The sequence below is a fragment of the Neomonachus schauinslandi genome, chromosome 9, assembly GCF_002201575.2.
Source record: "Neomonachus schauinslandi chromosome 9, ASM220157v2, whole genome shotgun sequence".
Lineage (NCBI taxonomy): Eukaryota > Metazoa > Chordata > Mammalia > Carnivora > Phocidae > Neomonachus > Neomonachus schauinslandi.
This window is the reverse complement of record NC_058411.1, coordinates 70,954,492-70,967,422: the sequence shown is the minus strand read 5'-3', so window position 1 is coordinate 70,967,422 and position 12,931 is coordinate 70,954,492. Positions and strand designations below refer to the sequence as shown.

At 56.5% G+C, this 12,931-nt stretch overlaps 2 protein-coding genes across 4 annotated transcripts; one reads left to right on the top strand and one right to left on the bottom strand.

Moving 5' to 3' along the window:
- The first annotated feature begins 988 nt into the window (after nt 1-988).
- THTPA (thiamine triphosphatase) lies at nt 989-4,228 on the top strand. Its single transcript, XM_021695421.1, has 3 exons — nt 989-1,351; nt 1,748-2,308; nt 3,369-4,228. Exons 2-3 carry the CDS (start codon nt 1,762-1,764, stop codon nt 3,512-3,514), a joined length of 693 nt encoding a protein of 230 aa, XP_021551096.1. The 5' UTR covers nt 989-1,351; nt 1,748-1,761; the 3' UTR covers nt 3,515-4,228.
- A 222-nt stretch (nt 4,229-4,450) lies between these two features.
- Nucleotides 4,451-12,494, bottom strand: AP1G2 (adaptor related protein complex 1 subunit gamma 2). Of its 3 annotated transcripts, XM_021695418.2 has the most exons (22): nt 12,443-12,494; nt 11,796-12,000; nt 11,246-11,370; nt 10,965-11,106; nt 10,742-10,838; nt 10,489-10,565; nt 10,275-10,370; nt 9,786-9,866; nt 9,388-9,486; nt 9,160-9,215; nt 8,877-8,990; nt 8,553-8,693; nt 8,414-8,468; nt 8,205-8,327; nt 7,413-7,502; nt 7,199-7,326; nt 6,848-6,952; nt 6,388-6,505; nt 6,169-6,304; nt 5,128-5,291; nt 4,815-4,913; nt 4,451-4,714 (listed from the first exon to the last, which is right to left on the bottom strand). In XM_021695418.2, the coding sequence occupies exons 2-22, from the start codon at nt 11,997-11,999 to the stop codon at nt 4,613-4,615; spliced, it is 2,352 nt and encodes a 783-aa protein (XP_021551093.1). In that variant the 5' UTR covers nt 12,000; nt 12,443-12,494; the 3' UTR covers nt 4,451-4,612. The 3 variants fall into 3 exon arrangements, with proteins under 3 accessions (XP_021551093.1, XP_021551094.1, XP_021551095.1); XM_021695419.2 differs by lacking the exons at nt 9,786-9,866; nt 10,275-10,370; nt 10,489-10,565; ... (3 more) ...; nt 11,796-12,000; nt 12,443-12,494 and adding an exon at nt 9,756-9,772; XM_021695420.2 differs by lacking the exons at nt 8,877-8,990; nt 9,160-9,215; nt 9,388-9,486; ... (6 more) ...; nt 11,796-12,000; nt 12,443-12,494 and adding an exon at nt 8,774-8,849.
- Nucleotides 12,495-12,931: the final 437 nt, after the last annotated feature.

Below are 12,931 nucleotides of genomic sequence, written 5' to 3'. Positions count from 1 at the left end.
TGGCGGCCCTCCCCTCCCTGACTACTGGTACCTGTTATGGAGTGGAAGAGAGATGCATCCAAGACATCCCAAGTTCAAGGTGCTATGTCTATAAATCAGTGTCCTCTCCACAGTATTTCCCACGGGTCATTTGTTTCCAGAAACATACTGGGAAGATGACAGATGTTAAGAACCTGGCACTTCTCACCCATCATAGGAGTTGAAAAGAGCCACTGTTCCTCAGCAAGCTACCTCACCCAGAGGGTCAGACACACAGTCTCCAGGTAATCATAGCCCTCAGAGAGAGTAAGGAGAAGGAGCTCTTCTTTATTTTATCTCCCAAAGCAGTCAAAGGGCCACCCCCACATCTTCCTGTATTTTAAGCAAACATGAGAGTTTCTCCCACTCCAGACAAAGGCTGCGCAGGGGCCACTGGCAACTCAGTGAAAATTCCTCAGGCTGGCACTCAAGGCCATTTCCACCCTGCCCTTCAACTGTATTTCTAGCCTCATCTCCTTATACACTGGCCAGGTGCTCTCCAGCTTCTTGGTCTTTGCTCATGCTGTTCCTGTCTCCATCTGGGTCTCTGTTGAAATCCTGTCGTGTCTTTTGTTCCTATCAAAAACACTGTTCCTTCTCTGAAAGTTTTCAACCTTACCCTAAACACTCATGGCAGGATGTATTATCCCCTCTAAAACTCCTGAGTAGTTAAACTGGTCTTAGTTATCCCCCTTTGCAGCCCATTACCACTCGCTTGTATTTTGTGGGCCGCCATAATAGCCAATAAAATCTCTCTTGGACAGCGTCTGAGTAAGTGGCTCGGATTTCAGGCCTATTTGCCTAGGAAGTGAAGGGGCTGGAGACCGGACTGGGGCTCGGCTTCTTGCATCAGGCTGTCCGTGCCGCCCCTGCTCAACTTTAGGTTGAGTCCCGCGGGCAGTAACCGCAGCTTTCCTGTCACCATAGCGACGGGTGGGGCGAGAAAGCAAAATCTCCCTTTGGAACTACACCTCCCATCATGCACCCGGGCCCCAGGGTGCCGGGCTCAGCCTGAGGCCTGAGACCCGGGCCGACCCCCGGGAGCCGGCAGGGGTCGGGCAGGAGGAGCAGAGCGCAGGGGGACTTCTGCGCTCCCGGCCCATCGCGGAGGCCGCGGACCCCCAACACGTAGCGGGCCTCTGGGACCCTGGCCTGTCCTCGGCACCGCCACATCGGGCCTAATATGGCCGCTCGTGCTGGCACCGGGTAGGTGCGCAGAGATCCGGGCCGAGGTCCAAGGCCAGGGACTGCTCCCGGCATTCCTCGCGGGCGTGGCGTAGGCTCCCATCGCCCATCTCCAGGTCCCGCGAATGGAAAACCCTCGGACTTTGAGGTGAGACCCGAGCTCCGCGGGCCGGGCCGGTGCTGTGGCGAAGGGCGGGGTCGTTGCGCGAAGTGAGCCACTGGACACCTGGGGTAGTTGGTATAGAGGGCGAGTGTGGAAAGGAGGACCCCCACTACAGTTTTCCAGGGAGCCCTTTGAATTGAGGACATCAGCAAGGGTGTAAGGGATTACCTGGAGATCTGTCACCGTTGCAGAACCTTAAGATACCGGAGCCAGACGGGGGCCATCCATCACTGAGGCAGGGAGAAAGAGCTGTAGCCCCAACACAGAGCTCGGTGACAGCGTGTGCCTCACAAATTCTTGCGGGGTGGGGGGCGGTTTGCCGAATTGTCACCCTGCAAGGCTGAGCACCCTTGGGAGCTCAGCAGATGTTTATTGATTTAGTGATTGCAGGTAGCATGGCCCAGGCCTTGACTGAAGTGGAGCGAAAATTCATTCCTGGCCCTGACACAGAGGAGCGGCTGCAGGAGTTGGGGGGCACCCTGGAGCACCAGGTCACCTTCCGGGACAGCTACTATGACACCCGTGAGCTGAGCCTCATGCGGGCGGACCACTGGCTGCGGCAGCGAGAGGGTAGTGGATGGGAGCTCAAATATCGGGGAGCAGCAGTGGTCTCAGGACCTCACACTGAGTATGTGGAACTCACGGTTGAGCCTGCAATTGTGGCCAAGCTCTGTGAGGTGCTGGGAGCTGACGTCCAGGGGGCTGGATGTGTGGCTGTTGTGCTGGGGCCACTGGAGCTGCAGGAAGTAGCTAGTTTTGTGACTAGGCGTAGTGCCTGGAAGCTGGTGCTATCTGGAGCTGATGAAGAGGAGACTCCGCTCAGGGTGGACCTGGATACAGCCGACTTTGGCTACACTGTGGGTGAGGTAGAAGCCCTGGTGTCCGAGAAGGCTGAGGTCCCAGCTGCCCTAGAGAAGATCCACAGGCTCAGCAGCATGCTCGGTGAGGGAGACAGGCCCTTCTGTGCTTTCCTTGCCTTCCCTACCGCTCTTCTGGATGTACCCACTGAACCAGCTAGAGGGGAGGGTCTCGGCATTATTCCTGTAACGGGGATTGTCTTGGCAATTTTTTGGAGGGCCCAGTTTGCTTTTACAGAAGCTGCCTAACTGGATCGGATCCTTCCTTGTCTTCCCTAGTCCTTGCCTCATTTAGTTCTCATACCTCCAGCCGCTCCAAGTTTGCGTCCGTTCTCTGCTTGAATCCTTCCATCCATCCCTCCTTCCCCCAATCCTGTCCTTATTTTTACAACTACCTAGGTCCTCATTTAATTTTGCCCTGTTGGCTTTGAGTAAAAGGCAGGAACACTGTATTTATGTGACAGACAACAGGACAAGTCGTGGCAGATTTTTCTGTAGACAGTTCATCCACAGAAGTATGGGGTTGTGCGTCCCATGAGGCCTTAAAGCGGTGGAATGCTGCTCTTGCTTTCTCAGCAAACATACACTGAGTTGAGTTTCCTGCTCTCCACCCAGCATGCTGCCAGGCTCTAACAGTAAGACCCTGACTTATCACGGCTCCATACCACATAGAGGCTAGAATTCTATGTGAATCCCACCCCATGGTTGTTGCTGCTTCTCTCCTTTCTCTATCCCTGTTCTCTGTGTGCATCTCTGCATGTGCTTCATTACCAACCTAATGAACTTTGGCCTGCCTCCATGGGCTTTAATCTTGACTGGGGGACAGGAGCAGTAACCGAAAAGAGTGGATATAGAGGCCCCCTCTGTCTACATGGCACCTGAGCGACTCTTCACCATTTCTCCTTGCTGGAGGAGAGGCTCATGCTTGGCTTCCCAGCCTCACTCCTACCCGACGTGGCCCTTGTAGGCCCCACTGGCACAGGGCAGTCAGGGTGTGCGCTGGTGGGTTACAGAAACTGGCTGGATGGCATTCAGAATCCCAGTGCTGCCCTGGAAACAACTTTGGGGTCGGCTATGAGGGCAGGGAGCCGAGTCAAAGCATTTACAGCTCTGTCTGCTTCTCTCATTTCTCCTCTGGCCTGCAGGTGTGCCGGCGCAGGAGCGAGCACCTGCCAAGGTGATGATGTACTTACAGTGCTTCCAGCCTCAGGACTACCAGCACCTGCTAGAAGTATACAGCCCCAGAGAGAGGCCACAAGGGACTAAAGCTCCTGACAGCAGCTTGGGCTAGGGTGTCACTTCCTCAACAGCGAAGAGAACTCTGGGTCTAACGGGATTCCTTCCTGAGCACACTGTGCCTCTTCCCCTGGCCTCCTTCCCACAGTGACTCCTCTCTCTCCAGCTCTGCCTGTTCTTTCACCTTACCCTCAGCTATCCTTCCTTGAGCCCTCCCTGGCTGCCCCCTCCCTCATCCGTCAGATGCAATCTGTGGGCCGCCCCTCTCCCCTGGCCGCTAAGCAGCCTCCATTGATTTCCGCTCGTGTTTATAGGATTTCCACTTAGCCGTGATCAGTAGTTAAGCACAGGAAAATCCCTTGCCACCCCCCCTCCCTTGGTCGATGCCATTGATTCTGCCAGCGCCTCCTAAACCGCCTGACAGCTGACTTAGAGATGAGGGGAGGCAGCAGGGACTTCCCTGCCTTGGGGTGTGGGGAATAGCAGCAGGTTGGGGAAGTGGGTGGGAATCCCTTTTAGACATCTGGAAGTTCTGGTTTCACTTTGCTACTGTGCCCTAGTCTGGCCCAGATGGTAGAGTGCCTCCTGTGGAGGTTTAGGGGCAAATCTGCCGAACCTGGAGAGGGTAAAAAGAGCCCTTTGTTGAAACAAGTTCCTAAGGCTCAAGGGAAGATACAGACTTCCTGGATAAGAAGACTCTTCCTGGGGCGCCGGGGTGGCTCAGTTGGTTAGGTGTCTGTCTTTGGCTCGGGTCATGATCCCAGGGTCCTGGGATCGAGCCCTGTGTCGGGCTCCCTGCTCAGTGGAGTGTCTGCTTCTCCCTCTCCCTCTGTGATCTCTCTTGCTTTCGTTCTCTCAAATAAACAATGAAATCTTAAAAAAAAAACAAACAACAAACCTTCCCTTGCTATGATTTGTAAACGTTTTCTATCTCAAATATACCCAAATATGGCTTTCCCCCTCAGGCTTTATTGGGCTTTCATTATTTGTGGGGGGGGGAAGGGCGCCCCCCCCCCCCCCCCGCCCCGATTTTGCAGAGGCAAACGCAGGACCAGAGCGCCACTTGCTGGTAGTCGTCAGGTGCAGGCTCCAAGTGGCCGAGACCCTGGGGAGTTTGGGATACAGGAGGATTTCAGACTGAGTGGAGGCTGAGTTACTGCCACGTCTCCACGGGCAAGTTGTTCACTTCAAAGATCTCCTGCACCGACTGGCCAAAGTGGTTGTAGGTGAGGCGCAGCTTTAGCCTCAAGGGGGCCTAGGAATTCGAGAGTGGAGACCAGGGTTAGCTCCTGTGATTTCTGTCCCTGGGCCTTATCAACAGGGGGTGGGGTGGGGGCGGGTGCTCCTGAGCTCACCTTGTTAGGATTGAGGATTCTGAGGAGCTGGGTCATTGGAAGGCCACCCTGAGCTGGAACTGTGTCCCCACTGGGGGCCTGTAGCTGCAGCTGGAAACTCTGAACACAAGAGGTTGGGCAGAGCACAGTAAGGCAACGAGCTGGGCTCAGGCAACCCCTCCACACCCAACAGTTTCAAAGCCTCTTCCCATAACACCCCAAGTGCTTATCTCTGCACGTCATTCCCTTCCCGTCTCATTCTTCCACCCACCTCCTCTACTTAGCCTTTCTCCTGGAGTGCCCAGGCCACCTCAAACCCTGGTCTTCTACAAACCTTGGGCACGGCAGCCTGACAGACAAAGTGGGTGACATCAGCCCCTGAGGTGTTGATAGCAGTGACCGTGATTAAGAGCAAAGCAGGGGTTCCAGGGGGGCGAACAAAAGACAGATTCAGCTGCAGTCCTTCACGCTCAAACACTCTGAGATTTGGGATGGAAGCTGGAGTATGGAGAGAGAAGCAGCTCAATGTATGGGGAAGATAACAAGTTCATTCATTCATTCAACAGAAATTAAGTGAGCACCCACTGGGTGCAGGGCAGTGCTTGAGATGCTAGCGACAAAGTGGACAGAAGATGAAGTCCCTATTCTGAGCTTATAGTCTAATGGGCAGAGAAAAACAATAAACAAGAAAACAACCAAGATAATCACAGACTACTTGGTGCTATGAGGAATAACTTGGTAGGGGAAGGTATCTGGCATTTTAGCTGAGGCCTGAAGAGTGAAAATGAGCCAGTCATCTGATGTGCTGGGCAAGAACATTCCATGTAGGGGCGCCTGGGTGGCTCAACTGGTTAAGCATCTGCCTTTGGCTCAGGTCATGATCCCAGGGTCCTGGGTTTGAGCCCCGCATTGGGCTCCCTGCTCAGTGGGGAAGTCTGCTTCTCACTCTGCCCCTCACCCCGCTCATGCTCTTTGTGTCCCTCAAATAAATAAAATCTAAAAAAAAAAAAAAAAAAAGAACAGACATTCCATGCAAAAGGAGCACAGATTACCAAGGGTTTCAGGTGAGACGGTCTGAGGAGCTGAGAGGGGCCAGTGGAGCAGGGAGTGGGAAAGTATAGGAGATGGGCTGGGAGGAAGCTGGGCCTCACAGGCCAGGATACGAAGTCTGGAACAAAGGGAAGGCATTGAGGGGTATCCAGGAGGGAACTGGCACAAGCTAATGAACCCTTTTACCAAGATGGGGATGTGATGGGGGGCTCACAGCACGGAAGAGGGCATGTGGACCCCAGTCCTTGGCAAAGAAAGAGAAGCAGCACATTTCCACCCCTCCTTTTCTTAAGACGTCTCCTGTCTCCCCTTTGTTGAGGCTTACCTGGGGCTGGAGACACACAGGGCAGGTCGAGGAGGTGTACTAAAGTGCCTCCTGGGGAGGGTTCCAGAGCAGGTGGGGGCTGGGCAGCCCCAGAAGTGCCATCCAGGAGATCTAACAGATCCAAGAGCTTGGAGGCCTGGGGGAAAGGGCAGAAGGAGCAGGGCTAGGTGCGGAAGCCAGACCAAGTCCTCTTCCCTCGGGGGCTTCTGGCCTCCTCACCTGCGGCTCTGTGGCAACAAGGGCTGCTTCCGAAAGCTGGGCCTCTTTGCTTTCCTTTGCTTCCTCATCCTGAGTGCCACCTCGCTCCACGAGAGGCATCTTTTCTAGGATGGCAGCCCTGAGAGGATAGAATACAGGTGTGTCCCTCTGGGTGGACCCCGGGCTTTTCATAAGAAGCATGTGGGAGGATGGCTAAGACCGTGCAGAACCCTGCACACGGTGGGTCGGAGGGCCCTTCTGATTTCCTAAGACCGGCACGCTGTTGCTGGTTTTCGGTGAGCGAGGAGGGCTGGGAGCCACCTTGGCTACAGTCAACTATGGGTGGGAGGCTCTGACTGTGGAGGAGGAAGGACGAAGGGGAGGATGAGACCCCTGTACCCAGAAAGGGGCACTGGGGAGAGGCCACATGGGGACAGGGCAGGGGTTTGGGTCCTCCACTGTGGCACAGTGACGGTCGCACCTCATGTGGTCGTACTTCCAGAAGAGCATGTTGTACTCCACGGCCCGCTGCTGCAGCTCCACGTCCAGGCAGCTCCCGTAGATGGACACCACCTGGCGGATGCGGCTGGGCCACAGGGTGGCGTGTGAGCGGGAGGGCAGCCTGCCCTGCCCTTCAACTCCAGGATGTGGCACGGAAGGGAAAGGCCGCACAGAGCAGGGGGGTACCCACAACACCTGGCTCAGGAGGAAGAACCTAAGGACTGGGGGACTTGGAGTGTGTGCACGGAGAGAAACTCCGAAACTGGTGGGCACGGTGAAGGGACATCTGTCACTGGAGGCACCAAGAAGAGGGGCCGGGACCCTTTCTTACTTGTTGTCCCCACGGAGCCGGGTGCTGAGCTTCATGAGGGCTGTCAGGGCATATCCTCGGGTGGCTGGTAGGGACATATGGGACTGCAGCACCTTTTCGAGGAGTGCCAACACCTTCTCTTCCTCCACCTTTGCGGGGACATAGGTAGTAACCGTGGGGCATCTTGCCTCTCCCGCTGAGGCCCTCCTCAGTGTACTCCCGAGGTCGGTCTCACCTGAAGGGGCTCAGTTTCCTCACAGGCCCCCTCCAGCAGGAGGTCCCCGTATTCTCCAATGCACCAGGCTGCCACTTGCACCAGCGGTTGCTGCGTGGGACAAGAAAGATGCCAGGCTAGGTTCTGGGTCCCCTCCCCACTTCCACGCCCTGTGACATCCCTTTGTGCAGTGCAGAGCTTGTGGGGTTTGGAGAGGTGGGGAAAGGGAAGGCTCTTGCACAGTTTTGTAAGTTTGTCCGTCCCCCCACCCCTGCCAGCTCTGTCCTGGCTCCTGGTTGTCTTCTGCCCTCTGGTGGCCAAGCATCAGAACTACATGGCCCCACCAAAAGGAGCTCAGTGAGAACCAAGCAAGAGGGTCCCTGCCTTGAGGAAGGGGTACGTGGTTTCTGCCCACCCTACTTAATATGGAAAAAAGACGGTAGATAGATAGTGGCTGGCTTCTGTTAATCCACTCAACATTCAAGGTAGTAAAAACCTGATACGCACAGAAAGAGCTCTATCTCAATTTGATTATCAAGACAGCTGTGGGAGGCAGGCAGGGTAGAGAGCTGAGTACACTGGGCGTAAGGAGACTTAAATTAGTCATCTGTGGTTACAGAGCCAGTAGGTACTAGAGCCAGGACAGAAGTCCAGGTGTTCTAACTAAAACCAGGGCTCTGTCCTTGAATGTCTCCATTAAACGGGTAGCTGTGACCTCCAGGGAAAAACAGTGGGGCATCAGGTATGGGGAGTAGGTGGCCCAGGAAGGGCTGGGAGGCTCAGGCAGCCCTGGGTCTGGTGGGGGAACAGTACTTGGGAGATGTCGTCTGCCAGGGCGCTGTAGAGACGGCGCACAGAGTAGGCGTGTAGCTCCTGAGCACCCCCAATCAGCTGGGTCAGGTTGGCCACCGCATCATCCCGTACATGGGTGCCTGCCTGGAGGGGGTGAATGTGGCCAAGGGTTCAGGGTGGTGAACCTTGCCCACTCCCTCCCAGCTCTCTTACATCAGTCCCTGCCTCACCGTTGTCAGCACACGCAGGATGGTGTCTATGTGCCACCGCTTGGTTGGGGCAAACCTAGGGGACATATGCCTCTTCAGCCCTGGTACGGACCCTCCCCAGAGTCTACCGTCTCTGCCTTCTGGGCACCTGTCACCTCACCTCTCTGCTGCCAGCAGGATGCCTGAGGCACAGTCGGCCCGTAGATCAGGGGGGCAGGATTCCAGAAAGCTCTGCAGCTCTTGTGTCATGGCTCGCACATTGGAGCTATTCACCAGAGCCAGACTCAGTTCCAGGGCCCGCCTGGCAGGAGAAAGATGTCGTCAATACACGGTGGCCGGGTCACCCTGAGCTAGGCCTCAGGCCCTTCCTTCTCCAGGCACCTGTTTCCTAGTCCCTCCACTTCAGCTGCTCTGACCCGGTCCAGGTCTTGGCTACCAGGCGCTGGGCCCCCTGCCTGCCTCCTTGTTCCTCTGTCCTCCTCACCGGCTCAGGGAGGCGTCGGGTTCCCGCAGACACTCCACCACAGTGGGCCGGTGCCGCTGCACAGCGCTGTGGTCGGACTGCACCATACGCAGCAATGACGTCAGGGCTACGTACCTGGCCAGAGCGGGGGAGGGCCTATCACGCCGTGGGCCTCAGCCCCCTCCCTGCCCCATCTGCCCTAGTCCTGGAGTAAGAGGCAGGTAAATCAAGAGACGCTGCAAGGAGGAGGGCCAGGGACCAGGGGCTCAGTGGCACAGCCCAGCCAGACACCTGGGATGATTACCTAATGTTCCTGTCATTGTTGAGCAGAAAGCGGCCGAGAATGTTGACAGCCAGAACCTGCGGGAGGCAAAGGCTGAGGACAGTCCGGGAAGGAGCGACGCGCTCGTTAAGGAGGCCGGCTGCAGGGCACAGGATGATGGGTGGGGAGGAGAAAGCAGCGCACAGGACCTGTCTGCCTGGCTGGGGTTGGTGGGTGGGGCTGCAGTGGGAGGGGCATATGGGATGATACCCGCAGGCCGGCTGCAGCGCGGATGTCCATGATGGTCAGCACAGTCTCAAACAGGACCGCGTTGCCCGCATTTCGGCTGGTGTCTGTGTTAGTGGCCACCTGAGTGGATGGGGGAGAAGATGCAACTAGAAGGGGCTCGGTCCTCTCCTCAGGTCTCTGGAAGGTACCCACCACATCATCCCTTCATCATCTAACAAAGTTCCCCAAGCCCCCACGATGTGCCAGGGGCCACCACACAGACAGACTGTGTCCCTGTCCTCATGGAGATCGCAGTCTAGAGGGAAACGGAGACGTGATTATACGGCCACCATGGGGTGGGTGGTCAGGTGAGGGGTGCCTGGGCCTGGTAGGATCTCAGAGCCACACACCTAACCAGTGCCCACTCTCCAGCCTCCCACCTGGGCCAGCAAGTCATTCATGGTCTCACTGCTTTCTTCATGGTTCTGGCCCAGAATCCGAAGCAGACGAAGTATCTGGACCTGAGATGGGTTAAACATTGAAAGGTGGAGGGGTTCAAAGGGTAAGGAGTTGGGTTGAAGAGAAAAATCCAGCACCAAAGAAAGTATTGCGAGGGGCCTGGCTGGTTTCCTAGAGTTTCCCTCCCCTTACCCCACACAGGTCCCTGGGGTCCTGGGAGATCAGAGGCATGTGAGGCCAGGGGATTTGGAGACAGGCTTTTTGTTGTTGTTGTTACCAAACTGGATTTCTGACCTTTAGGTATCCCCCGCTTCCCGCACTGGTCTCGGGATGACCCGTGCGATCCTGTGCCTGCCACCCTCCTGCCTGCCACTCACTGACCCAAAGTGTTCTCTGGGAGGTGGCCGCTAGCCATGGGCTTACTGCTAAGCTCTTTTTTCCAGGGATACAGCAGGACAGGGTCAGCCCACCTGCAGAAAGGGGTCGCTGACTCCAGATACACTGTGTTCTACCGAGTATCCCGTCGTCACCAGAGTCCGGAGGATCTGCACCAGCTGGGGAACCACCTGGAGGGAGGGCACAGCCTTACTGGGCATTCTTCCTAATCCTCTCAACCTTCAGACCCATTCCAACCCCACGGCCCCTCTTTTCCTGGCCCAGGGCCTGCCCCTTTCACCAGCCCACCTTTCGAAAGTGCTTGAGGGCTGCAGGGTTTCGTTCACAGAGCTCCATGATCAGCGTGATGGTGCCCAGCAGGATGCCTGGTGTCGGGGGGGAGGGCAGTGAATGGTGGGCCAGGGGCACAGGAGAGTCTACTGCGTGTGTGTGTTCATGTGCACATGCTACCCTGCTCCTAGCGGCTGGTGTTCCCATCCTATTTTTCACTTCTGTCCATAGCCAGAGGTAAGGCAGGGGATGGGGAGGCCCGTGGCCTTACCGTGGTGGCATTCATGAAGCAGTTGGGAACAGGGTGGGAGGAAAATGTTGGAGAGCTCGGGGACCTTCCGGATCATGTGCACTGCAGTCAGAACAGCCTGCAGAGATCAGGGGGCTCAAAAAGGGGCAGGGTCTCCCAGGATGGACCTCCCACCTTTAACACGTGGCAAACAGGACGGTTTGGGGGGGGGGAGGGGCAAGTGCCTAGAGTCCTGCCATCTCACCTTCTTGCGCACATAGGAGCTGGGCTGCAGGAGCAGTTTCTCCACCTCAGTGGCCAGGTCCCGGCACATCTCAGCAGAGCCCACAGTGCTCAGAGTGCACAGGGCCAGGCCTTGTACTGCCTGAATCCCCTGGCTCAGGTCACTGCAGAGTTGGGAGGGTGGTCAGTCAAGCTCTGAGAAATCCATCCTTCCCAGTACCTACAACAGGCAGCCCCCTGGGACTTCCCAGTTCCCCACTCTCCCATCTCCCTGATTCCAAGTGCTTCCCAGAACCCTCTCACTTCTTGATGCTGTTGGTAATGAGCAGGTGGGCATCCTGCCTCTCATCCAGTAGAAGCATGGCCCCCAGGTAGCCCACCCTCTTGTCTGTGAATCTGGGGGAGGCGATCAGTTTCAGGCACTCCATCTACAGGGAAGGGGGCAGACCAGGAAGGGGCAGGGGTGAAACTCGAGGCACTAACAGCCCTTTTCTATCTTCTTTACCAGCAGATTAATTTATGGTAACACCATTTCCCATCATCCTCCCTTCAACAAAGGAAAAGGCTTAGGAAATTCAAAGTTAGTGGGTAGTTTGAAGGAACCAGGAGTCGAGGAGGTGGGAGAGAAAAGGAGGTGGCTTGAATGGGGCTGGCCAGAGAATGAAGGGTTCAGTCCAGCTTATGACCTACAGGGGTTGTAATGGGGAAGGAGGTCGGCAGTGCATGCTGTGAGGAAGGGCTCAGAAACTTTGGAGAATGAAAAAATCAGGGCACAAGCAGGTGAAGGTGTCCAAGACCCTGCCCCATTAGCCCTCCTCATCAAACTCAGAAGGGAGGCACCCCTGCCCAGTACCTGTCCAAAGTGGGCGGGGTAGCCCAACATGTGGACGTAGAGCAGTTTGGCCAGCTGGCGGTGCCTGTGCAGAGGGTCCCCATCGCGGAAGGAGGCGCGGATGTGGGCGCACTCCTTCTGGATCACCTCCCGCTCCTGGGCCTGGGTCTTGGCCCCACGAATTTCCTCGATTAGATCTTGAAGCTTCAGCGAAGGCACCACCATCCTGAGGGGGCAGAGCCCGGAAATGGAGAGGGCTTTGAACCTCTCGGGCCGGGAGTACCTGGCCGTCCAGCCCAGACTCGCTCTGTACCACGATCCTGAATGCCCAGGTCCTGCAGCTATCCTAAAACCGAGCCCACATTTACCTTTGCCCACGTGGGTTTACCAAATTCCGCCCCCTCCTCACCGTGGGAGGAGATCCCCACTACGCATGCGTCTCCGCCCCACTCCGCGCCCATTTCGACGGAGCATGCGCCAGAACCCCGCCTATTTCCCCCCCCCCACCCCACCCAATCCTCCGGTCCCACCTGGTTGCCCATCCCTAGCTCGGCCATTGCTTTCCTCCCTGGGTCCTGCGCTACCTCTTCCGCGGGATTCCTCCCCAAGGTCACACCTCAGGTGGACTCAGCTTCACACCAGGACGCCAGCCTTAACGACAGCCTCACCTGGCTTGTTTCAACTCCGCTCCTCTTCCCCCCAGCGCTTCCTGGTACCGGGCCCGACGGGGGTTGGTCCTTCGTCTGGTCCTTCCCTCTTCCCGCCCCCGTCACGGGACCCCGCCCCCCCCTGGGCCGCCCAGCTGAGCTGTCTAGAACCCTCTGAGCTCAGGCCTCAGGCTTTGGAGTTGAGGGCAAGGAGCTGTCCTGGCGGCAAGACTGCATAAGAGGCCTGGGGTTCCCCAAGAGGCCTCTTTGTACATTCTCACCCCCCAGGGAGCCTCAAGAGAGCTTGGATTTGAAACCATCGCACCCCAAAGGAGATGACAGTCCCCCCCCTTTTTTGAACTTTTTTATTAATATATTTTTTTGTTAAATTTCTTTGTATTTTTTTTCCTGCAAGACTTGGTGTTGGCGGCACTGTTGTAGTTTAACTTCAATCCCAAATTCCATGAAATAGAAATCAGAAGTAAAGGTTTAGAGGGGAGGGAGGGAGGC